The sequence below is a fragment of the Zonotrichia leucophrys genome, chromosome 15, assembly GCF_028769735.1.
Source record: "Zonotrichia leucophrys gambelii isolate GWCS_2022_RI chromosome 15, RI_Zleu_2.0, whole genome shotgun sequence".
NCBI classification, from domain to species: domain Eukaryota; kingdom Metazoa; phylum Chordata; class Aves; order Passeriformes; family Passerellidae; genus Zonotrichia; species Zonotrichia leucophrys.
In genome coordinates this window covers 12519112-12546547 of record NC_088185.1, presented here as the reverse complement: position 1 = coordinate 12546547, position 27436 = coordinate 12519112, and the positions used below count along the sequence as shown (strand labels likewise).

The 27436-nt window shown below is 49.9% G+C and overlaps 1 protein-coding gene across 4 annotated transcripts; it reads left to right on the top strand.

Moving 5' to 3' along the window:
- Positions 1 to 1006: 1006 nt before the first annotated feature.
- On the top strand, positions 1007 to 27085 carry ASCC2 (activating signal cointegrator 1 complex subunit 2). 4 transcript variants are annotated; one of them, XM_064726907.1, is made up of 20 exons: positions 1007 to 1072; positions 2566 to 2635; positions 3321 to 3416; positions 5054 to 5212; positions 5551 to 5721; positions 7595 to 7724; positions 9302 to 9369; positions 9786 to 9896; positions 11095 to 11207; positions 12233 to 12307; positions 12839 to 12946; positions 13993 to 14061; positions 14678 to 14752; positions 15139 to 15316; positions 16475 to 16689; positions 18168 to 18287; positions 22343 to 22564; positions 24569 to 24677; positions 25461 to 25537; positions 26233 to 27085. In XM_064726907.1, the coding sequence occupies exons 3-20, from the start codon at positions 3336 to 3338 to the stop codon at positions 26399 to 26401; spliced, it is 2250 nt and encodes a 749-aa protein (XP_064582977.1). In that variant the 5' UTR covers positions 1007 to 1072; positions 2566 to 2635; positions 3321 to 3335; the 3' UTR covers positions 26402 to 27085. The 4 variants fall into 4 exon arrangements, with proteins under 4 accessions (XP_064582977.1, XP_064582975.1, XP_064582978.1 ...); XM_064726908.1 differs by having other exon boundaries at positions 1027 to 1072; positions 2579 to 2635; XM_064726905.1 differs by lacking the exon at positions 2566 to 2635.
- Positions 27086 to 27436: the final 351 nt, after the last annotated feature.

Sequence of the window (27436 nt, the reverse complement as noted above, 5' to 3'; positions counted from 1 at the left end):
TGGCTGGGGGTTCACGGGCACCGCGGTGCCAGCACAGCCGCACGGCGGGCAGCAGAGCCCCGCTGGGTTTGTCCGCAGCGGGCGGGCACGGAGGGCACCGAGAGCGGGACTCGGTCCAGCCCGTCCCTCAGGAGCACACGACACAGCGCAGGGCGTGCTTTCTATTTTAGGCCACTTTGCCATCTAAAGCCGGACTCCGGGCTAAGCTTAGGAGGAGTTCCCTGTGGACGAGGAGGAGAACCGAAACCCTTCGGAGATTGGTGACGGCTGGATGTGCCCGTGTCACCCTGCATGCAGGCTGGGAAGCAACTGGACACAGGGAATGGCTTCCCACTGCCAGAGGGCAGGGATGGATGGGATTTTGGGAAGGAATTGTCCCCTGGGAGGGTGGGCAGGCCCTGGCACAGGGTGCCCAGAGCAGCTGTGGCTGCCCGGTTCTCTGAGTTTCGGTGCGGGGTAAATGTGACTGATGTAACGGGTTCTCACTATCGGTGCTCGTATGAATTGACAGAATTGCCCTTTTCGTGCTCTGTCCGAGTGTAATGCACACACACATCCCCGAGGAGCAGGGAGAAGCCCCAGCCAAGGAAAGCAGTGTCTGGGCTGGGAGTGTCGCCGGCTGTGACAGGTCCCTGTCCCCGCAGAACCCCTTCCCTGCCCCACTGCGACGCTGGATGGGGCAGCGCAGTTAACTTAAAAAGGTCTCCTTCACAAAGATGATTTATTGAACCAGCTGGTTTCCTTCAAAGGAAGAAGAGCTGCAGGCTCCTTCCCCTCCCCGGACAACCCACGGACTGTGAGTGCCCCGGCCCCGCGGCTGCGGGCGAGGCTTTGGGGCGAATCCCGCCCGGTTGGTCCCTGCAGCACGGCCCGAGCCCGGCTCCCATCCCCGATCCACACCCGGCCCCGGTGCCGCCCCTGCCGCCCACAGCCGGAGCCGGAGCAGGGCCGGTGCCGCCGCCGGGGCGGAGCCAGCCCGGGCCCCGCCCAGCCCGGCCCGGTAGTTCCGCTCGGGGCCGGAAGCAGCGCTGGGCCACGGAAGCGTCGCGGGGCTGGTGGGACGCGAGTGCCGGTACCGGGCTGGGGCAGCTGAGGCGGGGCTGGGCGGCAGCGGCTGGGCAGGGCCCGGTGCGACAGGGACAGGGACCGGGCAGGGGACGGGGCCGCGGGGACAGCGGGAGCGGCGGGGCCCGGGTTAACCGGCGGTGTTGGGTTAACCGGGGATGTCTGGCCATGGGTAGGGCCGAGGTGACAGAGCTGGGGGTGCTCACCTGGAGAGGAGAAGGCTCCAGGGAGAGCTCAGAGCCCTTTCCAGTGCCCAAAGGGCTCCAAAACAGCTGGAGAAGGACTTGGGACAAGGGCCTCAAGCAGCTGGACACAGGGACAGGACACAGGGAATGGCTCCCACTGCCAGAGGGCAGGCATGGATGGGATATTGGGAATGGGGAATTGTTCCCTGTGAGGGTGGGCAGGCCCTGGCACAGGGTGCCCATCCTGGATCCCTGGCAGTGCCCAAGGGCAGGCTGGACACTGGGGCTGGGAGCAGCCTGGGATAATCCCTGCCCATGGTGAAGGGTGGAATTTAAGGTCCTTTCCAACATAAACCCTTCCATGAATCCATCCTGCACCATTCCCTGTGCCAGCTGTGCTGGGCTGGCTGCCTCATCCTCAGCAGTGTCACCTCACCCTGGGTGTCTCCATGGATGTGCTCATCAGTGGGAATTGCAGGGCAGGGAACATTCCTGGCACTGGGAAAATAAATTTCCCTGGGAAAATAAGTTTCCCTGGTTCATCATGTTTGGCTCTTCCACTGCACCTGAAATCACAGGGCATGACAGATTAATCGTGGGCTTGTGGTTTAGACCAAATTTCTCTATGGAGGGAAAAGCTTCTGAGAGTGATCAGGAATGATTCTCTGTTGAGGTTATCCCATACTCAGGTTTATTCTCTTCTCTAGGCTTCTGTCTCTTCCAGAATGTTTTTGACTTGGACTGGAGACTTTGGTGCCTTCCAGGCTTGAAATGAGACACCTGACATGTTTTTCTGTGTTACAAACACACATTTCTATGTGCAACTTTCAGAATGACTCTAAAAGTTTTAAGAGCCGAATTAAATATATGATGAAACTGAACTAAAAGCCAGCTTGGCTTATTCTGCTAAAAAGTTTTGGTGGTTTCTTTTTTTTTCCCCAAAGAAATTGTTCATCATAAAATAATAGTTGCTCCTGTCAACATTTTAATTTTTAAATTATTCTGAAAAGACAGAATTATTATTTGTTTTCTAAACAGTGGGTATTGCTGTTGCTCTGCTGTATTAATTTGATTGAGCTCTAAAATGTTAGATTACAGAATTTTTGCCTAAATCCATAGGTGACAAATTTATGAAATGAAAAATGTTATTTTTTCACTTGCTGCCTAAACCATGACCCCACTCCTGAGTCAGAGTTTTTCAGCTTTAGAGACACTGCTCTTGTTTTAATTGTTTTTCAGCCCAGGCAATGTGACTGCAATTAAACATGCATCTGAGGAGATGTCTGACTTTCTTAATACAAACATAACTTTTTAGTACCATTTTGCAGAACTCATAACCCCCTGAAGAATTCAAAAGCTCTTTTATCCTGCAACTTTCATTTTTTGTAAGTCTGAACTTTTTTTAACAGTGTCCATAATATTCTTTCTATTGAGTTACTCCAATATTTGCCTTATAGTTAATTTCAGAAAGTTAATTGAAACATTTCTGAGCCCACAGATGCTGCTGAAGGTGAAGCTGAGGTTTTGTGAGCACATGGGAATTGGCAGGAGTGGGTGGGGAAGGCTTTTGTAGGCTCAGCCTGTGTCCCTTGTCTGGCTGAGTGCTGTGAGATTCCACACACAGGCACCAAAAATGCACTTTTAAAGCACAGGCAAGGCAGTGTTTGGGTTGTTTTAAAGCACAGCACTGTGTTTGGGTTGTTTCTGCAGTTTGTGCTGTCAGGAGAGACACTGAAAGTGTTGAAAGAGGCTGCAAAGGCCAGAGTTCAGCACAGCTCTTCAGCAACCCCATTTAAATATCCAATTTCTATATTAAACAGTGTCCCCAAATGTATTTTGTTGTCCTGGAAGATATCTGTGGCCTTTCAGTAAGGAACAGAGATAAAAGTTGAGCACCACATTCCAGATTTCCTCTGATACATCTCCAGGTTCCCCCAGAATTTGGCATTTTGGTGGGGTATAAATGTGTTCCCTGTGTGTGTTACAGCAGGGCTGAGCCTCTTTTGTTCTGCTCCTGCCTGACTGACCTTGTGAAGTGCATCCTGTGCTGCTTTTGTTTGTTTGGGACAGGAAGAAGCCACCAGGATGCCAGCACTGCCTCTGGACGAGCTCCAGCTGACAGAAAGGGATCCCCAGACAGGGAAGCTGAGAACTCTGCCAGCTCTGGTGAGCTCTGGTGTTCCTGAGAGCCAAACAGACCTTCAGTAAATCATTGTCTTACACTGGGGCTTGTCTGGGGTGTGTGACAGGAATGGCTGGGGCTGTGCTGGGAGGTTCAGGTGGAGATCAGGGCAAGGCTCTTCCCCCAGAGGGTGCTGGCACTGCCCAGGGAATGGGCACGGCCCCGAGGCTGCCAGAGCTCCAGGAGCCTTTGGGCAGCACTGCCAGGGATGGACAGGGTGGGGTTGTTGGGGGTCTGGGCAGGGACAGGGCTGGGATTGTCCCTGTGGGTCCCTTCCAGCTCAGGAGATTCTGTGAAATTTGTTCAGCCTGCTTGTTAAATAATTTTTTTAATGTGTTCAGATAGTTGAGATTTCATTTACCACCATAAGAAAAAACATGAGACCCAAAACATGGGACCCAGACTTGCTGTGTTCAATGTCTGGAGTAAACTGTGTTTACAGCACAGCTCCCTCTCTTGTGTCTGTAACCTCTGCTGCAGTGCAGGGATGCTCTGGGAGTTTTTGCAAGCTCTGCCTCAGGTTTAGCTGTGAGCTGTGGCACTGGGGTTCATCCCTTGTGCCTTCAGCTGGATGAAACCAGACAATTCAACCCACAGAAACCATATTTTCCCAGAAATAAGGTCTGGAGAGAGCCTTTTGGGTGTGTTGCAGGAGTGGCACTGTCAGTGCAGCTCACTCCTGAGGACACCTGGGATGAGGCAGAGCCCAAACCTGCTGCTCACTCAATTCTCCTTTTAGGGTGGGTGTATTTGGGCAAAGCCTGTTCAGTAACCTTTGGGAAAGGTAGCAAAGTGTTTGTGTCTTTGATGGTTGTGTCAGTTTGAGTTCATGGAATATTGTGCAAGAACCAGTTCAGAGGAAAAAGAGAGAGTTCAAAGGCATGCCAGGAAACTCCTGCTCTTTGTTTTGATGGTGTGGGAGGATTGCTTTGTCAGGCTTTGGTTAAGAGAAAGCAAGGAGCAACAGCTGCCAAATTATCAAGGTCTGAAAATGTTGCTCATAAAGAAGGATACAAACCCACTGCCTCGAAAGGGTAGAAAATGAGAAGTTACCAGGGGAGGGAATGTTCCTGTCATCAGGACTGTAGTGACAAGACAAGGAGTAATTGGTTGAAACTGAAGTTTAGATTAGATATTGGGAAGGAAATGTTCCCTGTGAAGGTGGGGAGGTTCTGGCACAGAGTGCCCAGAGCAGCTGGGGCTGCCCCTGGATCCCTGGCAGTGCCCAAGGCCAGGCTGGATGGGGCTTGGGGACAGTGGAAGGTGCCCCTGCCTGTGACAGGGGTGGAACTGGATGAGCTTTAAGGTCCCTTCCCACACAAACCATTCTGTGATTTGATAATATCAAGTTGTATTAAAAGGTATCTTTGTGTTTCCTAGAATTCAGTGAGCAGATGGTGACATTGCTGTCACTTGGTCTGGAGTTCTAATACAGTGGTTCTAATACAGTGGTTCTAATACAGAGTTCTAATACAGTGGTTCTAATACAGTGGTTCTAATACAGTGGTTCTAATACAGTGGTTCTAATACAGTGGTTCTAATACAGTGGTTCTAATACAGTGGTTCTAATACAGAGTTCTAATACAGAGTTCTAATACAGTGTTTTTTTGGCTTCCTGCAGCACCCAGAAATTAAAGCAGATCGGTCGTTCGTGCTGTACAAGCCCCCTCCTGCCATCAGAGACCCTGCTCTGGTGGAGGAATTCCTGGAACGAGCCAAATTCATTGCAGATGACCTGAACTGGCTTCTGGCTCTGCCTCATGACAAATTCTGGTGCCAGGTAATCATTGCTTTTTATCTGGAGATACAACATAAACATCCAGGTGCTTGTAAAAGCCATGAGCCTTACATCATTTTCATAAAGATTTGTTTATGCTTATTGTGTCATGCAGGAAACATTTAATTTCCATTACTGCACCTTAGAATGCAAAGAAATGATTTCCCTAAGGATTTTCCATTGGGGATTTTAATAATTGGCTTGTATTTGATGGATATAGGAATCCTTTTTGTGTGTCTGAGTGTTTTTGATTGCTTTAAATTTAACTGGGCTGCTCAGGAGCACGACCTATGAAGGAGTGACATTCCCTCCTTCCATTTTCCTGCCTTTCCTTGTGCCAGGTGATATTTGATGAGAGCCTGCAGAAGTGTTTGGATTCCTACCTGCGCTCTGCCCCTCGCAAGTTCGACGTGCTGTGGGATTGCCACCCCGAGGTGCAGGAGCTGCAGAAATGCCTCCATCGCAGTGTCTTCCTCACCTTCCTCAGGATGTCCACCCACAAGGAGTCCAAGGTGAATGTTCCCATGCCTTGCAGGTGCTCCAGGCTGTGTGACTTAGGAGAAAAGAGAGAAATGAGTCATTTTCCTTCTGGCACGACATTCCTCTCGCTGATGATTTTATCAGCTGGGTTCTCAGAGTGGAGGTGATAACACTCAGAGCTGAAGTATCCAAACTATGCAGTGCTTCCTTGGCTGATTGCCTGCATCTCCTTCCTGAGTAATAGCAGGTTATCCATGTGCAGTGGTTGGATATGCCATGGGAAGAGGAGAGAGAGCACGTGGGCCTTTGTGTGGCCACATGGAGCAGGCTCTTCGGGCCACCAGTTCCTGAGTGGTTACTCCATCAGGGCCACAAAATTCCTTCTAATACCTGTGTCTCCATGAACTTGCCCCAGATTTTGGACATAGAGTGAAATCTCTCTAAATTACAGTTATCTTGGCATCATCAAGCATTCAGCCTGGAGAGGAGAAGGCTGCAGAGACACCTCACAGCCCTTTCCAGTGCCCAGAGGGGCTTCAGAAGAGCTGGAGAGGGACAAGGGATGGAGGGACAGGACAAGGGGGAATGGCTCCCAGTGCCAGAGGGCAGGGATGGATGGGATATTGGGAATTGGGAATTGTTCCCTGGCAGGGTGGGCAGGCCCTGGCACAGGGTGCCCATCCTGGATCCCTGGCAGTGCCCAAGGCCAGGCTGGGCACTGGGGCTGGAGCAGCCTGGGACAGTGGGAGGTGTCCCTGTTCAGAGCAGGGGATGGCACTAGGAGGGCTTTAAGGTCCCTTCCCACCCAACCCATTCTGAGATTCTATAATTAAAGACACCCTCATCACTAATTGTGTGAGTGCAGCTCCCATGTGGAGCTCTGGGATTTTCACCTTTGGGCAGGGTGAGGGAGGCCCCTGGTGCTGCAGCAATCACTGATCTCCTCACGGGTTCATCATGGGCTGGGGCTGTGTTGATTCTCTTGCTCATCACAGTGCTGAGGTTCAGGATGTTTTGAGGGAAGGGCCTGGGGGTGGAGGAGTGGGACAGGAGCAGGATGAAGGAATGCTGGAGCCTGCAGCTGGCACCACTTCAGCAGAAGTACCTGACACCTCTGTGCTGTCTTTCATTGCAGGATCTGATTAAACCTCACCACTCCAGGGGCAGGCGAGCATTTGAAACCATTTTCTAGTTGAGTGATCTGCAGGGGATGAATAGTCCATTGTCATGCAGGAGTCAGCAGGAGTTCTGGAAAGGGAACCTGGCCAGCACTGAGCCCCATCCCTCTGCCTCAGCAGGGACAGTGTGCCCTGCCTTTCACTGGGATTGAAAACATTTGCTGTCACAGGCAAACCGGGCTTCTGAAAATCCAAAATCACATTTCAGCTGCCTGTTTCTCAGTGTCAGACAATGGGATTTTTCTCATCCAAAATTCTGTAAGAAATGCCTTCAGTGTGATGGGTTTTTGGCCCAGTGTTCAGCAATCAGCATGTAGAGCTGCAGCTCTGGGGTTTCTCCCTGCCTGTCCCTGATTCTGTGGTCTCTGGTGCTGGGTTCTGCTCTCCAGGGTGCAAGAACCTCAGGCTGTCCCTGTGCCTGGTTGTTCATTCCTGCTCCTGAGCTCTTCTGGTGTCAGGCTGGGAACTGGGGACCTGCAGGGAGATTTTTTGTAAAACTTTTAGGTAGGTTAGATTAATTCAGCTGCTGTTCAGTGGGGTGCCTGGTGTGGCAGGACAGGAATGTGGGAATAGATGGCTCCACAGAAGCTATTTCAAGAAGAGTTGCTCCCTTCTATGAAATAAATTCCTTAATACACCTTTGAGAGACGTTTTTACAGGTGCCATTATAATGCTGGAGTTAGGTATAGATTACCCTTTAAATTCCTTTTTTTTTCTGTCTTTGTAGGATCATTTTATCACTCCTTCTGTCTTTGGAAAAATTATTTACAACAACTTCCTGTTTGATATCCCCAAGATTCTGGATCTCTGTGTCCTTTTTGGGAAAGGAAATGGGCTCCTGCTCCAGAAGATGATTGGTCAGTAAAAGCCAAGGAACATCTTGCTACATTTAGGTTTTTGCTTATACGACAAGTGACTTAGTGGGGTTTATACCAGTGGAACTGCTCTGAAAATTAATTGTTCAGTAGCACCTAAGATCTGTCATTTCTAGATCAGATTGTGCTTTTCTTTTTCTATGTGCACCATGTCCTGCTTTGCTGCCCTGAGCTAGGCTCATGTTGTTAGACATAAACCTAGGCTCAGTTGTTTCCTGTGCCAATTGAATGCCATCAGCCCTTGTAGGAGGAATGTGGGGCTCTGTAAACACTTCAGAGCCTTGCTCAAGCTGTGCTTATCCCTGGGTTTCTGTGCACATGGCCCTGGTGGTGAGTGCCCAGGGAGGAACATCCAGCCATGGGGGCTGAGCAGTGAAGATGGAGCACGTTGATTTAGCTGCTCTCTTTATCTTGATCTTTAACATCACCTGAGTGCAAGAATATCTGCCCTTGGATTAAGCCAGCTCTTCCTGAATTCTGACCCACTTTGTCTGCAGCTCATGGGATGAAGGTTTTCCATTTCTTTGGTAGTTATTTTTGTCTCATTTCCAGCTTTGCTCACATGAGAAGTGTTAGTTAGATCATGTGGTGTAGACAGATTTCCAGCCCGAAAATCTTAGATAAACCTTTGCATTTTTAATCTTTTTATCCTTTTTCAGTAGCTTCTACTCTAAATTCCTCTGTTGTGCCTCAGAGATGGAAAGCAGGCATGGCAAGACAGATGCTTCCCTTTCAGATGGGAAGCTCAGATTATCTGGGTCTTAAAATATCCCAAAAGAGACCTAAGTAATGAAAGCTCCTTTGAATTATGCTCTGGAGTGCCACCCAGTCATGCTGCATGCAAGTGACCAAATATTTGCTCACCTGATTATTTCACTATGTTGGGACAGTAATGGCATGAGCAGTTCTGGTGTGTAATTCATAACTTCAGAAACTTGAGGTTCTTAGGGTATAACTTTATCTGAAACTTGTCTCACAGCTCTGTCCTTGCTGGAGAACTCTTAATTGTCATAATCTGAACAGTAATTCCCAGGAAAATAGGAGCCTTGGTGCTTGCTTGGTGAGGATTTATGGTGTGGCATTACTCAGTGGAGTATTTTGTAAAGATAATGGAGTCCTAGTAAAATAATAGCAGGTGTTACTAAAGCCTCATTACCTTTAAGAAATATTCGGCAGCACATCTCCTGGTGTGTGCTGAGCTGTTATCAGTAATTAAAAGTCAACTCCAGTTGTCAAATAAAGGATCTGGGGTTGTTCAGTGATAGTATTTGCATTATTCATTGATTCAGCCCCTGGAGCGTGAATCATCTGACATCTCATTTGCTCTGCTCTGATGAGCATATTCCCATTGCTGGATCTCCAGGGGCACTGGGAGCTGATGGAGCAGCTTTTTGGGAGCAGGGAGTGCATGAGCTGAGGAGTCAGGGTGGGCTGTGTCCCACGTGGTCCCTAGGTGTGTCTGGGGTGTCAGCAATAACACAAGTACCATTTTCTGATGCTAATTTGCTCATTGACATCAATGTCTGAACTGATGGAAATGCTCTCCTTTCCCTTTTCAGGAAACATCTTCACTCAGCAGCCCAGTTACTTCAGTGACCTCGATGAAACTCTGCCCACTATCCTCCAGGTACTGCTTTCCTGCTGGGATTTCATCTGGAAAGGTGCCATAGCTTGGAGAGTGGGAAGGGAACACTGTAGGTGGGCAGAATGTGTTTCATGAGGAATATCCTGAGTTGGAAGGGACCCAAGAATCATCAAGCCCTGCACAGATATCCCAACAATCCCACTCATTGTCCAAACACTCCTTGAGCTCTCACCACCCTCTGGAGGAAGAACTTTCCCTAATATCCAGCCTAAGCCTCCCCTGACTTTGCTGTTTCTCCCTTTCCCTAGTTTGTTAATGTGTGTCAGGGAGGTTTTGAACTTTATCTAAAATTATTACTTGATTACACTTCCCTCCCACCCTCCTTCAGCTCCTGCCTTCTCTGCTGTGTCCCACTGCTGGCTCCTGTCTGTTAACACTGCCCTGCTCTCCTCTTTTAGGTGTTCAACAATATTTTGCACAAGTGTGGTTTGCAGTGTGAAGGGGCCTCTGCTGAGCCCCAGAAACTGGAAGAGAAAGTCAGTGTGACTGCAGGGAACATGCCCCTCCAGGTAGGAGTGAGCTCTCTGTACTCTGAGCAGGCCACAGAGGATCCTTCTGTTCCCAAAGCTCCCACAGCTCGTGGTTCTGTGCCATTGTTGCACTCTTTGTCCTGGGACATGGTGATAAAACCTTTCCACCATGAGCTGATTCCTTTCAACCATATCCTTTGGAACATGGATAGTTTTTAACCTGGCAACTTTTTTTGCTTAACCAGCTTATAAATAATGTAACAAAATCTGACAAAAGTCTCCACCTAACCCTGGAGGTCATAAGAGCTGGGTTTTTTTCCTTCAGAAATGTGTGTTTTAACAGCAGTGTCATTTAACTGCAGATAATTAAGAGGGGTTTATGTGCTGGGCGCTGTACAAAGACAGTAAATGTGGTCCTCTGAAAAACCTTAGTCTTTCAGTTTGTGTGTGGGATCAAATTATCAGTTCAAACTATGATTTATTGATAAGTGCTGGTTTGAAACTGTCATTTAATGTCATTCAGTTTGTGTCAGCTGCCTTGGAAATGCAGCTTGCACTGGAGCAGACTGCTGAAAACATTCCTTTGATTCCCATGGTTCCCATGTTCCTTTTGGTTCCCATGTTCCTTTTGGTTCCCATGTTTCCCATGTTCCCTTTGGTTCCCATGTTTCCCATGTTCCTGTGGATTCCCATGTTCCTTTTGGTTCCCACATTTCCCATGTTCCTTTTGGTTCCCATGTTTCCCATTTCCCTTTGGTTCCCATGTTTCTCATGTTCCTTTTGATTCCCATGTTTCCCATGTTCCCATGTTTTCCATGTTCCCTTTGGTTCCCATGTTCCCTTTGATTCCCACATTTCCCGTGTTCCTTTTGATTCCCATGTTCCCTTTGATTCCCATGTTTCTGCTGTGCAATGCTTCATGAAAAGAAGCATTGGGGAAGAATTCCATATGTGGAGGGTGTATTGAGGGCAAAGCCACCTTCCAGAACAGGACCTGATGAGGGTTCTTACAATCTCCCAGGTTCTTTAATGAAAGCAGACAGTTGGGATTGCATTATAGATATTTAAACAAACATTAGGAGTTCTGGCAGAAATGTTGTCTCTGTTCCCAGGCCCTGGGGGTTTTTGGGGTTGATTCAGACTCTGCAGTTAGGAAGGGACCTGGCCCCAATATTCTGTGTCCCTGCTGGGAAGCCTTGCCTGGCCCTTCCCTCAGCAGCTGCTCTTTCCCTCCCAGGAGCTGAAGGACATTGTGCTGTATTTATGTGACACCTGCACAACTCTCTGGGCCTTTCTTGATGTCTTTCCCTTGGCTTGCCAGACCTTCCAAAAACACGAGTTTTGTTACAGGTATGTCTTGGAGTGCAAAGTTTGTCCTGGCCGTGTAGAAATACTGAATGTGCCACTGTGTCCTGTCCCATTGTTAGATGAGGAGACAGATTTGGTGCAGAGGCTGCTGGGGTCTCTCTGGCAGGAATGCAGCATAATAAATACATGGAGATAGGGATGTGTGGATTTTCTGTTCTATGTCTGTTGTTATTTAGGAGTGATCCTAGAGCCAGGCATCCATGAGACCATTTCCAGTCAGCTGAACAGTACTGGGTGTGCTCTGGGAAAGGTGGGGAGGGACCAGTTATGGACAAAAGGAACTTCATGCTGTAGGACCCAAAGCAAGGGAAGCAGAAAGTATTTCAGAGAAATAGTTCTTCAAGATCTGAAAACAAATGCCTTTGATGTTATGCCCAAGTTTTATGCTAGAGAATATCAGTGAGGTTTGGCAAAAGCTGAGTGGCTGGGAGAGAGTGGCAAGAGAACAGCCTCAAGCTGTGCCAGGGAGGTTCAGCTTGGGTGTTAGGGAATATTTCTTCATGGAAAGGGATGTCCAGCCCTGGCACAGCTGCCCAGGGCAGTGCTGGAGTCCCCATCCCTGCAGGGATTTACCAGCTGGATGTGGCACTTGGGGACATGGTCTGTGGTGCCTTGGCAGTGCTGGGGAATGGTTGGACTCAGTGCTCTCAGGGGGCTTTTCCAACATGAAGGTTTCTGTGATTCTGAGAGTGTTGGGTCTTTTCAGGCTGCAGATCTGTGTTGGGGTTTTTCTGGGTTGAGCAGATGGTTCTGATCAGCACCAGGATGCTTCTCAAACGCTCTTCTTTCTTACCCCTTCAAAGACCTCCCTGTGATTTCCTTAGAGTGCTGCTCTTTTTTCTGTGCTGTGTTTGCTTGTGTTCTGGGGCAAAAATACCAAAATGAGGTGATGCTCATGGGTGCTGCTGGTGAGGAGGGTTTCATGGAATCAGCCATTTGTTCTGCCTTTTAGCAAATGACTTTTGCAACCTCAGCTGACAGGTACAGGTTTGTTCCCCTCTGTACAGATTGGCTTCATTTTATGAACTGGCAATTCCTGAGCTGGAATCTGCAATCAAGAAGAGGCATTATGAAGATAACAGGTGAGAATTCCTGCAAAGGTTTCCTTTGGATCTTCAGTGAGACTTCCCTGGGCTTAGTTAAGAATTCACTTCATGCTGCTTTACCCATCCCTGAGGAGCCTGGCTTTTTTTCTGCTGCTTCAAAGGGCTCTGAAGAGATGACTTCTGTAATAGCAAATTTTCCTGGGCACTGGGGTGACGAATCATTTTTAGTGCTGTGTAAGAAGGAATTTGATGGGAGGTGCATGTAAATTGTTACAAAGTGTGAGAACATGAATGATATCTCTGTGTAGCTCAGTCTCACTGTGAGGCACAGGCTGTGCTGGTACAGCAGGGGTCTCATGTGGGGAGCTGCCAGGACAATTGGGATTGAAAGCTTTATTTAAGGCATGGATTTTCCTTAATGACCATGAAATGTGTCTAATATCTGGTCTTTGCAGCAAGGAGATGATCATCCTAATGAAATTCTTCTTCTAGAGGATTAACTCTGGCATAAAGGTGTGTTACAGATTCTGGTGCTGACACCAACAATGTCTTTTGCTCTCTCTGAAGTGTTTTTGCTGATTTGTGGAGGAGGATTTCACACTCCAGAAAGAAGATGATAGAGGTTTTTCACATCCTAGTAAACCAAGTCTGTCTGCAGCCCATCCTAGAGAGCAGGTATTGGCACTTGGCTCTGTGCTACTCACCAATTACTTGATTGCTGCCTGGGAGAAATTGCTTCTCATTTACAAATTTACTGGAGAAAATGAACAGAAACTGCTATTTGTGTTGGGATCGTAGCCAAAGGCTTGGCTAAGGTCAAATTCTGTTGTCCTCTGTATCAGAATGTTCCAGATGGAGCTGGTTGGTCCAGAATCTCTGTGCTGAGCTGGGTCCAATGAGCTTTCTGACCCCAGTGTGTGGCTCGTGCAAAGTTTGGTCATGTGTAACACCTTGAGACCTGATTGTGACCTTCCAGGACCTGGAGATCCAACACTGCAGATGGAGAGAGGCTGTTTACAGGGGCTTGGAGTGACAGGATGAGGGGGAATGGCTTCCCACTGCCAGAGGGCAGGGTTACATGGGATATTGGGAATTAGGAATTGTTCCCTGGCAGGGTGGGCAGGCCCTGGCACAGGGTGCCCAGAGCAGCTGGGCATCCCTGGAAGCATCCAGGGCAAGGTTGGATGGGTTTGGAGCACCCTGTGCTAGTGGAAGGTGTCCCTGCCCATGGCAGGGGTGGCACTGGGTGGGCTTTAAGGTCCCTTCCCACCCAAAGGTGCCTTGGAACAAGGCTTGGAGCCTCAGCAGCACCCAGGGCTTGGGCACTGAGGTTGCAGTGGGTGTTGGCTTGGCAGGTGTTCTTGCTCAGGTGAGCACCAACTTTCTGGAAAATTCACTGGTGTAATCCCAAGCCATCATAGAGGCACAATTACAAAAGCTGTGCACACCATTTTCTGCTCACTGCAAGTCTGAGGCATCAAACTATTTATATAGTCTGTCTGAAAACTTGTAATTCTAGGTGTGATACAGCTTGAGATCAAAGTGCTGAAATGTTTGCTGAAGCCTTAAAAACCACTTGCTTCCATTTGACTCTTTGCTCCTGTGAAAGCCAAATGTGGCCTGAAATCTCTCTTGCAATGGGGCTTTCCCTTGGTGTGTAAATGTGAGTGGTGGGCTTGGCAGACTTGTGTCTGAGTGTTCACTGTGCTGTTTTCCTGCAGCTGTGAGAATATTCAGCCATTTATTGAGGAATTTCTGCAGATCTTCACCTCGGTGCTCCAGGAGAGGAGGTGAGTCTGGCTGGCAGGAGGCCTGAGGGGCTCAGCTCCTTCCTCTGCCATTCTTCACAGCAGAATTGCCTGAGGCAGCATTACGAGGCATTTGGGAGTCAGAAATCTTGTAAGTAGCTGGGAGAAGTGCAGTGAGAGGATTTCAGCCTGCAGCACAGACCCTGGCACTGAGAAATGCAATTCTTCACTCCCTTTAATCCAGCCTCACAAAGAAGAGAAGAGCAATTTAGCCATTAGCTGCCTTGACAAGTTAGGCTGTTATTACTGATCTGTGCTTTCCAGCTGGGCTGACCAGACCAGAAAAATATTAAACATGAATGCTGGAGATGCAAAGGAAGTGGCAGAACTGGGAATTCCATCTTGTCCTCCTGCCCATGCTGGCATTCTGAGCACATTCACATGGTAAAGCAGATTTTCCCTGTAATGCAGCACTGGGTTCCAGCCCTCACACCTGAGGAGTGTTGCTGTGGTGTAGTGGGACCAAAATCAGGCATGGCTGGAATCCAGCATTGAGTGAGAGGTTTTCTGTTCCTACCTGAGCACTGAGGCAGTCAGAGAGGCACAGTAGTGCTAATTAATTGAGCTCCACTGATTAAACTTGCTCCTGTGTTTTCAGATTTCTCCGTGACTACGACGAGCTGTTCCCTGTTGAGGATGATGTGAGTCTGCTCCAGCAGGCATCCTCTGCACTGTATCCTTGGGCTCTGCACTTGGATTCCTTCACACCAGTGACATTTCTGCCTCTGGTTAAGCTGCATGACTGGCAAGGAGCACTGGAAAGTTTTCCCTTAACAATAAAAAAAGGACAGGGGGGAATTGTTGCCTAGAGAAGCTGAGGCTGCCCCATCCCTGCAAGTGTCCAAAGCTTGGAGCAACCTGGTGTAATGGAAGCTGTCCTTGCCCATGGCAGGGGGTGGGACAAGATGAGCTTTAAGGTCCCTTCCCACCCAAACCATTCCGTGGTTTTGTGAGTGTTGGTGCAGGCACAAATTTGTACATTGCTGACAATCCCGTAGTTACTTCAGGATGATCCCTGAACATGTGCATCCAGAAATGTCCTTAATCCTGTGCTCTTAGAGATGAGACCAGGACAGCCTACATCCTCCAAGCAGTGGAAAGTGCCTGGGAAGGAGTAGACAGGAGAAAAGGACAAGCTGTTAAAGCTCCAGCAGCATCCAACAGGGCTTCAGCCATAGTGGAGAGCAGCCCTGAGGACAGGGAGGATGCGGGGGCTGCGTGTGCCCTGGAGGATGAGGTGGGTACAGCTCCGTGTGGGACTGGGCTCTGCTCTTCCTGGGGGCTCTGCTCTTCCTGGCCTTCCTCTGTCTGTGAGCACAGGCTTGGTTTGCTCAGCTTTGGGGACAACATGAGATGTGGTGTAATTTCTGACCTTTGCTGGATCTCCATGCAGCCTTGGGAAATGAGACATGAAGCTACACCTGAATCCTGAGTTATCTCTGAGCAAATTGCTTCCAGCTCTCATGGCTTGGGTTTTCCCTTGCTGGAGATTATTCAAATACTCTGTTTCATCCCTGCAGCTCATGTGCATATTTTTGAAATGCAGAGCTCGCCTGTTATTTGAGGAAGGGATTCTCCAGGGTGTCCTTGCTGACTCGGGGACTGGCAAAAGGAGCTGTGTGCCCAAATCTGTGCTGGAAACCTCGTGTAGTTTAAACAGCTGGTTTCTCTTTTGGCTCCATATTGGAATATGAATCCCAATATCACCAGTTAGATTGTGCCTGGGCCAGTCTGAGCCTCGCTGCTGAGCCAAAGGCGGCTTCTGTGGTGCTTCACCCCAGAGACACCTTTAGCTTGCTGGTGGTTTCAGCTGGGCACTAAACAAGTCCAGGCTTGTTAGGAACTCCATTTACCTTAGGAAGAGACTTCAGGCAAAGGTGAAGAGAAAAAAAGGAGGGATTCTGCCGGAGGGTTATATGCAGTGGTTTATTCCATGGTTACAGAGGTCTGAATCTTCGGGAGACCTCCAACAGAATCCCGAGCACATGGCCAGACTCACCTTTTAAGCTCAGGGGGGTCGGGAGGGGAGGGGACAGGTGAGCCACCAACCAGGTGGGAGGGGCAAGGGACACCTAGACAGGCCAATGACCCCCTGGCCTGAGGGGCATCCTTTGAATTTGACCAACCACACGATGCCTTGTTGGAATGTTAAGCCTGATTGACAGGACTCACTCAGCAAGGGGCGAGGGGGAAGGGGAACGGGTATTGCCACACCTGGGAGGTGACCTGGAAACCTAAAACAGGACATTACAACACACCGCAACAGCTCCACTCTTGGATCTGTGTGTGTAAACCCTGAGAGCCCAGAGTGCTGCTTGCCCTGTGTTCCTGTGCCCACTGCCTGCCCTCAGCCGTGTCCCTGCCCAGTGCCACCAGGTGTGTTTGGTGTCCCCAGTGTGCCGGCGCTGCGGCCGCGCCCGTCGCCGCCGTGTCCGGCGTGGAGCTGGACTCCCTGATCTCCCAAGTGAAGGATCTGCTGCCAGATCTTGGAGAGGGATTCATCCTGGCCTGCCTGGAGGAGTATGGATACGACACAGAGCAGGTGATCAACAACATCCTGGAGGAGAAGCTGGTGCCATACCTGGATAAGCTGGACCGAAGGATGCAAAGGTGTGGGACAAGCTCTGGTTGTTTCTGTCTCACTTAATTGCTCTCACTGGAGGCTCAACACTTGTAGAACTCTGAGAATTTGCATATTTGGGATAGAGAACAGAAGTGAAGGCTTCTCATTGTTACCTGTCACCAGTTTTGTGCCCTCCTTGTGTCCCTGCAGAGGAGTGGGACCTTTGCTGCTCAGTGTTAGAGCAGGTGCAGGGTTGTGTTTTGTGACAGGGGACAAAACCACTAGTACATGAAATGCTAGACTAAACTAGACTAGACTAGAATGCTGGGCAACAGAATATATTGCCTTCAAAAGTTATTTTGCTGCAGCATTTGTTGTCACAGCTGTGAATATCCCAGCTGTCCTGCAGGAAAGGGCATCTTCAGAGGACCCAATTCAGCTGAATTCAACCCACAGGGTCAAATATGGTTATTTAACAGGCTGCTGCTTTGTGAGTGAAGATAGAACAATTCAGATCCATTTTTATATTCCCTCTGACAAACTTGCCAGGCTTGTGCTGCTTTCCTGGGTCGGGCAGGGGATGGAGGGTTTATAGCTGGTGGCAGGATTGAGCTGTTGGAGTTTGTCTGCAGCTGTGAGTGTGTGTTTGTGCTGCACCAGCAGTTCCTGACAGAGCATCAGGATGTGAATGTGCTGTTTGTTCACATTTCATGGAGTTATGGGCAGACTGTCTCACTGTTGCATTAAAGGAAAGCATCTTTATCGGAAAAATGATGTAAAAAAATCTGAGTTTTGCAACAGTCTTTGTGTTCCCACCATCAGATCTGCTGACTTTGGCACAACTGGTGCAGGACAGGCTTTAGGAAGGATTGCTTTTTCTGCAAAGCCAGCAGTTCCACAAGATAGAGCTGCATTTTTTTTCTTCCTGCCTTTTGCATCTTGAAACAAAGCTGCTGGTTCGATAGGAAATGTCGAATTGTGACCCCTGCTGATTTATAGGGGAGCACAGCAGCATTTGCAGCTGCCCAGCTGAGCTGCCTGCACCACCAAAATGAATGTCAAAAGTACAGTCTTTTGACTTACAAGTTGAACAAACATAAACCTGGAACCCTGGGAAAGATTTAACAAGGGAGATAAATATCTTGAAATCAGCAGCAACAAATTATTGGAATTTTTTCCAGCCTGTAATTCATCACACTTAGTGTTTGTCTTCACTGAGTCACTGTGTTGAGACCAGGCAGTCTGTTGAATATTCTGTTGTCCTGCATGGTTTGGTAGACTCTGAAATGAACAGAAGAATTTTCTCTTGGCTTTCTGTGAGTTACTTTGGTTTCCCCTCAAATCCAAGCTCTGGGAAGGGAAGGGGTTGTGCCCTGTGACTCAGCCAGCACCTCTTGGTGTGCTCAGGATCTTTTGCTCAGGATATTTTGGGACTGATAAAGGATAAAGCAAGGGCTTAGGGAAGGGAGAGGATTTCTCTTCCTCACTTCACTTTTGTTTTTATTCTCTGTTTGTTTTTTAACAGGCAGCTGAAGCCAGACCCTACCCCTCTGGTCAGCTCTCGCTGTAACGTTTTCCAGAATGATGAGTTTGATGTTTTCAGCAGGGATGCAGTGGATGTGTCTCGGATCCAGAAAGGCAAGAGGTGAGTGTTGGCACCCAGTCATTAGCTCTGCCTGTCAGGAGGAACAAACACCTGGGATCCTGCACATTTATCTCTCCTGAAGAGCTCCTGCAGGAATGTTTTGGCAAGGGGAAAGGCTTATCAAAAATGTTTCCCACCTGTTTGTCTGGGAAAGTGAAGTGAAATATTATGAGGGGGTTGGTTTCACTTAGTGTTTTTCCTAATTGGCTTTCCTGTGTCTGCTGCTGGAGATTGCTCTGCCAAGCTCATTTGTAATGTCAGGCTCTTCCTCCTTGGGCTTAATGTTAAACTTGCACTGAACAACAAACCTTGAAAAGACCCATCCCTGAGCCTGGGATTGTGACTCAGAGCTGAGAATAACTAATGATTTGATCTGGAGCCAAGGGAAGATTCAATATCCATCTACTTCAACATCTGATAACATTCAGTGCCTTAGACTGCTTGTGTGTCCCTGCTGCTGTGAAGCTTCCTGCAGAAGGGCACTTGGGCTTGTGGAGTAGTTTGGGTTGGGAGGGACCTTTAAAGGTTATTTAGTCAATCTGCCTGCTCTGAGCAGGGATCCCCCTGGCAGGAACAGAGATTTCTGCAAACCCCCACCAGTTTTCACTTTGCTTTCTGCCTCACTGGGTGTGTGGTGCTGGCTCCCACTGATGTCAGCTCTATGGTGTGGTTCCTTTGTTCCAGATTCTTTTAAAACAGATCACAGGATCACGGAATGGTTCGGGTTGGAAGGAACTTCAAAGCTCATCTCGTTCCACCCCCTGCCTTGGGCAGGGACACCTTGCACTGGACTTTAAACACCTCCTCTAAGCATCCAAGGGTGATCCTAATGTTGGGATCTATTTACACAGCAGATAACTAAAAGTCTGGCTGGAGTTGGAGCCACTGACCTGAGAGCACCCAGTTAAGGTTTTGGTTGCCAAGTTGCATCAAACTCTAGGAAAAAAACCACTTTTGTTCCCAAGCCCAGTGGCCCAGCTCCTCAGAGCAGTGCCACAGTGCTGATCCTGTCTCGGCTGAGCAAGAAAGGAATTTCCTTTCTCTCTGGCCAAGGCCATGACTTTTGTTGTGTCCATAGCTGAAAATTCAGAGATGGAACCTTTCTCCTCCTGTGAGACAGGTGCATTGTACAGGTGTGCTGGGTTATCCCTCATTCCCAAAGCCTTGCACAGGTGTGCTGGGTTATCCCTCATTCCCAAAGCCTTGCACAGGTGTGCTGGGTTATCCCTGTTTCCCAAAGCCCTGCAACAGCAGCTGGTCAAGGCCAGAGAGCACCGGGTTCAGCACAGAGCATGCAGTGGCTGGAATATCCAGAGCTCCCTCTGCAGATCACTTGGAGAGCTTTGGAGGCCGTAAATCATCCCTGAGCTGGGCTCTGGGAGCTGCTCCCATGGCACTGCCCCCAGGGGCACCAGCACTCTTGGAGAAGTTCTCCTCTCTCCTGCTGTAGTTATGTGACCCCTTGGGATTATCCTCTTGCTGCTGTCATTTGCCTGCCTTCATTTCAGAACATTTGGGAAGAATCTGCAGGACTCCAGACATTAATTGTAGTTTGAGTAGTCTAAAACCTGGAGATCAGCAGTGCCCAAAGATATCCAGCTGAATCCAAGGAAAAGCTGCAGTACCTTGTCTCCAGGATTTATTATTCAGCACTGATGGTTCACCCCAGTTTTGGGGTAACAGAGCTCTCCAAGCTTAGTCTGAGATCTGCTTTGGATTTGAATTGTATCAAATATTTAAGTTTTTTTTCCTCCTTCTAAATACCTTTTGCTCACCAAATTCTCTTGTGTTCAGGGAGCTGTTGCTAAGCCTGGTGTCACCATAGCACTAAAGAGCCAGAGCAGGTTGTCCTGGCCACTCTCAGCATCAGCAGTTTGGGGCAGGGACTGTCCTTGAGAAAGACAAATCCAGCCAGGACGTGGAGGGAATCAAACACAAGGAAATGAATGTGCCAGCACAGACTCTGCTGATGCTGAAAAGTGATGGCACTTGTCTGTGCCTGTCCAGCCTGGCTGCCAGCTGAATGTGTCTCCTGGAGCCACAGCATGTCCTGAGCTCCATGAGGAGCTACCCCACTGTTTTTTCCTGGGATTGGTGCCCAGACCATTTCATGCAGCTCCTGTGCAGCCACCAGACCAGCTGACAGGAAGCAATTAGCAGGGGCAGGGTTCAGGCTCAGCTGAATTCCCACAGGAGCTGTTATCCCAGGGATCCTGGGCACGTGCTTGGGAGGGCATTGTGCCACCAGTGAGTCATGGCAGACAGGGAACACCTCCAGCTGCAAACTTCCTTTGTTTTGAGATTCCAAATGAAAATCCGGGCTGCTGGATCACATCCCCTCACTCTGTCCCTTCCTGAGTCACTGTCACTGCTTTGGACAGGTCCTTTCTCTGATAAAATCCGCTGCTGGGATTATATCCTGGGCTGCAAGTTCTCCTGGGAATGCTGGCCAGTGGAATCCCTTGTTGCTTTGCTGTAAATATGTTCTTAGCTGGTCTGAAAAATGGCACTTGAGAGATTATGCTTGTGCAGCTTGAGACACTCAGCAGCTGCTTTTTAAACCCTCTGTTTCTTGGTCTTCCCTTCTATAAAATGACTATAATTTACTTGCCTTCTAAATTTAAAGAACAAGCCCTTGCAGTGCTCTGAGAGGCTGAATCACAGTCACTCTCCACTGTTTTGTTCTTTGCCTTGGGAATTGTGTTTATTCTCATTCTCACCTGGTTATTTTTTGGATCTCCCTGTCTACATTTGTCCTTTTCCCCTCACATTTGTGCTCCATGCACCTTGGCCAAGTTTCATCTGCAATAGGATTGCGTTTGGCCTCCTGTGAGAGCTTCCTCTCTGCCTGAAGTGCTGGTGGTGGTCTCCAATTCCTGCTCTTTTTTAGTGGCCAAACAGCCCTGGGACAAATGAGTCACCCTGGATCACTCCATCCAGCCCTGGGCTCAGCACAGGAAGGAGCTGGAGCTGCTGGAGTGACACCAGAGGAGGCTCCAGGATGAGCAGAGGGATGGAGCAGCTCTGCTGTGTGGAAAATTAGGAGAATTAGGATTGTTCAGCCTGAAGAGAAAGCACTGAGATGACCTAATTGTGGCCTTCCAGGACCTGAAGGGGCTGAGAAGAAAGATGGAAGAGAGACTGTTTGCAAGGGCTTGGAGTGACAGGAAAAGGGGGAATGGCTTCCATTACCAGAGGGCAGGGGTGGAGGGAGTATTGGGAAGGAATTGGAAGGGTGGAGAGACCCTGGCACAGGGTGCCCAGAGCAGCTGTGGCTGCCCCTGGATCCCTGGCAGTGCCCAAGGCCAGGCTGGACAGGGCTTGGAGTGACAGGAAAAGGGGGAATGGCTTCCCACTGCCACAGGGCAGGGATAGAGGGAATATTGGGCAGGAATTGTTCCCTGGGAGGGTGGAGAGACCCTGGCACAGGGTGCCCAAAGCAGCTGGGGCTGCCCCTGGATCCCTGGCAGTGTCTAAGGCCAGGCTGGACAGGGCTTGGAGTGACAGGAAAAGGGGGAATGGCTTCCCACTACCAGAGGGCAGGGATGGAGGGAATATTGGGAACAAATTGGGAGGGTGGAGAGACCCTGGCACAGGGTGCCCAAAGAAGCTGTGGCTCCCCCTGGATCCCTGGAAGTGTCCAAGGCCAGGCTGGACAGGGCTTGGAGTGACAGGAAAAGGCTTCCCACTGCCACAGGGCAGGCATGGAGGGAATATTGGGCAGGAATTGTTCCCTGGGAGGGTGGAGAGACCCTGGCACAGAGTGCCCAAAGAAACTGTGGCTGCCCCTGGATCCCTCAGTGTCCAGGGCCAGGCTGGACAGGGCTCAGAGCATCCTGAGCTAGTGGAAGGTGTGAGGATGGAATAAAATAAGCTTTAAGATCCCTTCCTGCCCAAACCATCCCACAATCCCATAAAGCAGCAGGCCGATAGGTGGGGGGTCAGGAGAGCCTGTGGCACTGGGGACGAGGCTTGCACTGCTACACACTCCACTAACAGGACAAAAAGCAGCTTCAGGGGCAGGATTTAACCCTTTTCCTCCCACTCCCGGGCAGGAGGGAGAAGGACACGACGCGGAGCCTGGTGAACGACAAGCGGCTGGTGGCGGAGCAGCGGCAGCGCTACAGCCAGTACAGCGTGGTGCTGGAGGAGCTGCCCCTGCCGCCCGCCGCCGCCCTGGGCTTTGGCGACTACGAGGACGAGTACGACGACACCTACGATGGGAACCAAGTGGGCGCTAACGACGCTGACTCGGATGACGAGCTCATCGCCAGGAGGTGAATGCTGAGGGGAGGGGGAAGGAGGGAGGCACGGAATTCCCTGGCTCCCACAAACCTGGGAAACGCTGCTTTGGGCTCTGTTCCTCCACGAGGGCTTCAAAGCAGCCTTTTCTCTGTTTTCACTGTGATGTGCAAGGAGGGAGGTTTGGGTCTCCCTTCTCCTGTGGATAGGGAGTGTTCTATTGTCATTACATTGCAAAGGTTCCATACTGCTGGAGTTTTGTACCTCCTTGATGTTCTAGCCCTGACTCTTCCTTGTCCTCACAGCAGCCACCTGATTCCAGTTCCCTCAACCAGCCAACCCACTCTTTTATAACACTCTTCTTACTGGCTACAGCTGCCTGTTAACATCAGGCCTGCTCCTAATCCTTTATAATTGGCTCAGCTGCAACTCTTTAGTGGGTGAGGTGACTTTCTATACTACCTATAGAAAGACATATTTATAAGTCATATTTACTTATGTTCTATCCCCCTACAGCAGGCTATTCCTTGAACACAAAGTGATGGCACTCTTGAGGCAAAGAACCTCATTGAAGAGTGGCTGTGCATAAATACAAACCAAATTCCTAGCCAGACCATTCCTAAACTTCAGGAATGGGTTGCAAATGAGCACAGGGTGTGCCCAGGATGTTCTCCAGCTTCCACTGGGCCATTGCCTCAATTAGTCAGCAAATCCAAGAGGGGAATTTGCCATGTGTGGAAATTTGTACTCAGCAGTGCCTCTCCTTGGAGAAACTACCCTGCAGCAGGGAAAAATGCCTTGGAAAATCGGTGGAGCTGGGCAACCTAAAATGGCTGATTAGCAAAGGAAAACCTCAAAATTTGGGGAATTTTACAACCAGACTTTTCCCTGCCAATCCCCTATGAGTGCTGACAGCTGGAATTGAGTCCCTGATGAGCTGCACAGCACTCTGCACCATGACTGACAACTGCACACAATTAGCTTTTGGGAAACAAAGGGTTAATGGGGATGGAGGCTGGAGAATATTTATTTTGGAAAGTGTGTGGTTTAAAACCTGCTTTAACATTTCTGAAAGTGGCCTTTTGAATTCTGATGTATTGTGAAGATGTCACCGTTCCTAACCTCAAACCAAATGGAAGCTTTGAGGCTCTTTGTCCCTTTTTTCCCTCTCCTAAAGTGTTGAGAAGCTTCAGTTTAAATCCTTTTTGTGTTCTGCCTGTAAGAATGTGGCACCCAGGTGTTTTTCCCTCTTTCAGGTCTCAGTGCCCCTAGAAACAATTAGTAGATGTCACTGCTGAAAACTGGATCTGTTGGTTTGACATAACAGAGGCTTTTCTGGTTCTGCATTTATTTCTTTGGCAGTGGAATGGTGGGTCTGAATTCCAATGGAATTCAAATGCAGACACATATTTATGTTAAAGAAGAGTTATAGGCATGTGTAAATTCTTCCTCCACCCCCAGGCCCTTTGCTCTGCATGTCCAGAGTGATTCATAAAGCCTGATGAATTTCTCCAGGGTTTTCCCCCTGTAGGAAACTGGAGCACAGCAATGGAACTGGGGCTGCCTGGGTAGCCCTGAGCAGTCAGAGGGTTTGGAGCACAGCACTGCCTGAGCAGGAATGGTTCTGTCCAAATTTGCCTGCTACAGCACATGCTCCCTGTCTGCTGTAGCAAAGGATGCTCCTTAATATTGTGGCTGTGTCTGGATGCCCATTTCCCAAAGGAAGCTGTTGTTTCTGTGGAGAAATTCCTTGTGAGGTTTCAGGGTTGGGGTTTTATATAACTATTATTATTATTTTCAGTGACAATTTCATAGTGAACATTCCCCAGTGGAGACTGTGTGTTTGCTAATTGCCCATAGGAATGTGGTATTAACTCCTGGGTCTCCTGTTGTTTTTTGTTCAGGAAAATGAAGTCCATGAAATCTGTAGAGTCTCATCTTTTTAAAGACATAATGCAAACCACAAAGGATGTGCTGTTCAGAGAAATGTTTGTGGCTGTGCTATTTTCTTTTCTAACTATTTGTATCTTATTTCCTAGGCCATTCACAATTCCTCAGGTCTTGAGACCTAAAGGACATGAAGAAGGACAGGAGACAGAGGAAGAAGATGAAGAGGAGGAGGAGGAAGCTGAAAAGGAAAGAACAAAGGTGACATTTAGCTGGAGTTGCATTCAAATTTACCATATTTCTTCCCTGCTTCACCTGCAGGTGATGTGGAGCAGATTTCCTGTTTCAGAGAGGGAATCTTAGAGCAGCAGCAGGGACTGAGCTGCTGTTCAGTGGCTGCTGGGCTGTGATGTGTCCCCAAGGACAGCTCTCCACATCTTCCTGCCCTGACTGTGCTGGAGCACTGACACTTCCTCCGTGGGGAGCTTTAATCTGCTTTGCCCAGAGACAGACAGAGCCAGCAGAGCACTCTGAGGGTCACTGGCACTCTGTTTCCATGGCTGTGCTGGGAGCAGCCATGGGCTGGGAAGGTTTTCAGGCAGGTTTTGTGCCAGGTGTTGTGTTTAGAGTCCCTGACACCAATCCCACTGGTCCTGAGGTAATGAACCAGGAATTGACTCGGTTCCAAACAGAATCCTCTCTCCTCTCTGTTGCGTGGTGCTGATGGTGAATGACAAGCGGCTGTTTCCTGACCCGTTCCCTTGGTGCTGATGGGTCTCCTGACCTGTTCCCTTGGTGCTGATTGGGCTTCCTGATCCCGTTCCCTCTGGTGCTGACGTGGGTCTCCTGAGGTTCCGCTGGTTCCTAGCGTTCTGGTGCTGATTGTCGTGCTTTCCTGACCCGTTCCCTTGGTGCTGATGTGTCTCCTGACCTGTTCCCTTGGGGCTGATGTGTCTCCTGAGCTGTTCCCTTGGTGCTGATGTGTCTCCTGACCTGTTCCCTTGGTGCTGATGGGTCTCCTGACCTGTTCCTTGCCTCCTTCAGGACCACTTTGTGCAGGACCCCGCAGTCCTGCGGGAGAGGGCCGAGGCCAGGCGCCAGGCGTTCCTCGCCAGGAAGGGGTAAGCAAGGCTCTCGCTCTGCCTCTGCAGCTCTTCTGCTGCTGACTGGAGTTGTTGGGGTGTTCCTTGGCATTCCTGTGTCAGGGTCCTGCCACAGTGGGGTGAATTCCTCACTTACCCTTTATTTCACTGCTGGTTGTTTTATCCCTTTGAATAGGGGTAGGCATGGCACAGAATCATGGAGTGGTTTGGGTGGGAAGGGACCTTAAGAGCATCTTGTTCCACCCCCTGCCATGGGCAGGGACAGGAACTGTCCCAGGCTGCTCCAAGCCCCATCCCACCTGGCCTTGGGCACTGCCAGGGATCCAGGGATCCACCCTGTGCCAGGGCCTGCCCACCCTCCCAGGGAACAATTCCTTCTAATAGCCAATCTAAACCTCCCCTTTTTCAGCATAAAGCCATTCCCCCTTGTCCTGTCACTCCAAGCAGCAGAACCCTGTGCAAGACAGGCTCTTGGAGAGTACAACTCCCAGAGCTCCAACAGCTCCCACCGGGATTTTGGGACAGTTTGATAGCTGGTTTCAGCTGATGGGCTCAGTGTGTGGAAGGACACAGTGGTGGTGTGGCTGATGCTGCTCCTGGGCTGCCGTAGAGCCCTGAGCTGAACCCCTCACACCTCAGTGTTTGTGGGGATGTGGATTTCACCCCAGGAGTGCAGCGTGCCTGTTGTGATGTCCTTGCTCTGTGTCCTCCAGGCACAAGCACGACGGCTCTGCCGTGGTTGGCAGCGCCAAGGGCCACGGGCAGAGCCGGGAGACGCTGCAGGAGCGGAGGAAGAAGGAAGCCAACAAAAGCACCCGAGCCAACCACAACCGGCGGGCCATGGCCGACAGGAAGCGCAGCAAGGGCATGATCCCGTCCTGAGCAGCTCCGGGGCGGGGCTGCACCGTGCCGGGCCCTGCCCAGGAGGAGGCTCCCGTTCCTGGCGTTCCCTTGCTGGGGATGGATGTTGTGTGCAATACCCGGCAGCTGGGCTCACCCGGAGCTGCATTCCCTGGGGGAGTGCAGTTCCTGCCCTCTGTGTGTGCCAGTGGCTGCAGCCAATACACGGGACAGGCTGCAGCAGCCATTCCTGCCCTTTTGTACTATTTATAATTCAGAGTTTTATTTTCATACTGGAGTGGGCAGCTCCGAGAGCACGGCTTCCATGGAAATGCCTTATCCTGAACTTGAGTTATAAATTATCCCAGCTTGGAAGGGACCCACAGGATCATCCAGTCCCACTCCTGTCCCTGCCCAGACCCACACCAACCCCACCCTGTCCATCCCTGGCAGTGCTGCCCAAAGGCTCCTGGAGCTCTGGCAGCCTCGGGGCCGTGCCCATTCCCTGGGCAGCCTGGGCAGTGCCAGCACCCTCTGGGGGCAGAACCTTGCCCTGAGCTCCACCTAAACCTCCCAGCACAGCTCTGAGCTGGCAGAGAAAGGCTCAGGCTGTTCCCACTGCCAGCAGACCCACAGGGGTCCAGGTGAGTCAGACCTTATGGATTTCTGTCCCTCAAGTGAGGCCTGTGAAAACAGATGGTGCAAATAAAAGATGTAGATGTCTTAGCTGGCTTTTTAAGACCCTTACACAGTATTGATGAACTTCCTGGTATCCAAACAGGCTTTGCTTGGTTAATTTGCTGGTTAATGTGCCCTGAGTGCCCTCTCCCCACCACGCTGTATTTTGTTGCACTGCAGCAATGCCTGTGGCTGTCACCCCCACAGGGGCAAAATCAGCCCTGGGTTGTGCTCCAGGGCAATCCCAGGGCTAGTAGGGTGGTAGTAAGGTCCACACCTTGGTGCCTGGTGTTGTGCAGGGGGCAGGAGTGTGACTGGGGCTGTGTGCAGAGCAGCAGAAATGCAGCAGAACAGCCACTGCCATGAAATGAGGGGAAGCCCTGAATGCTCCAGGGAGAT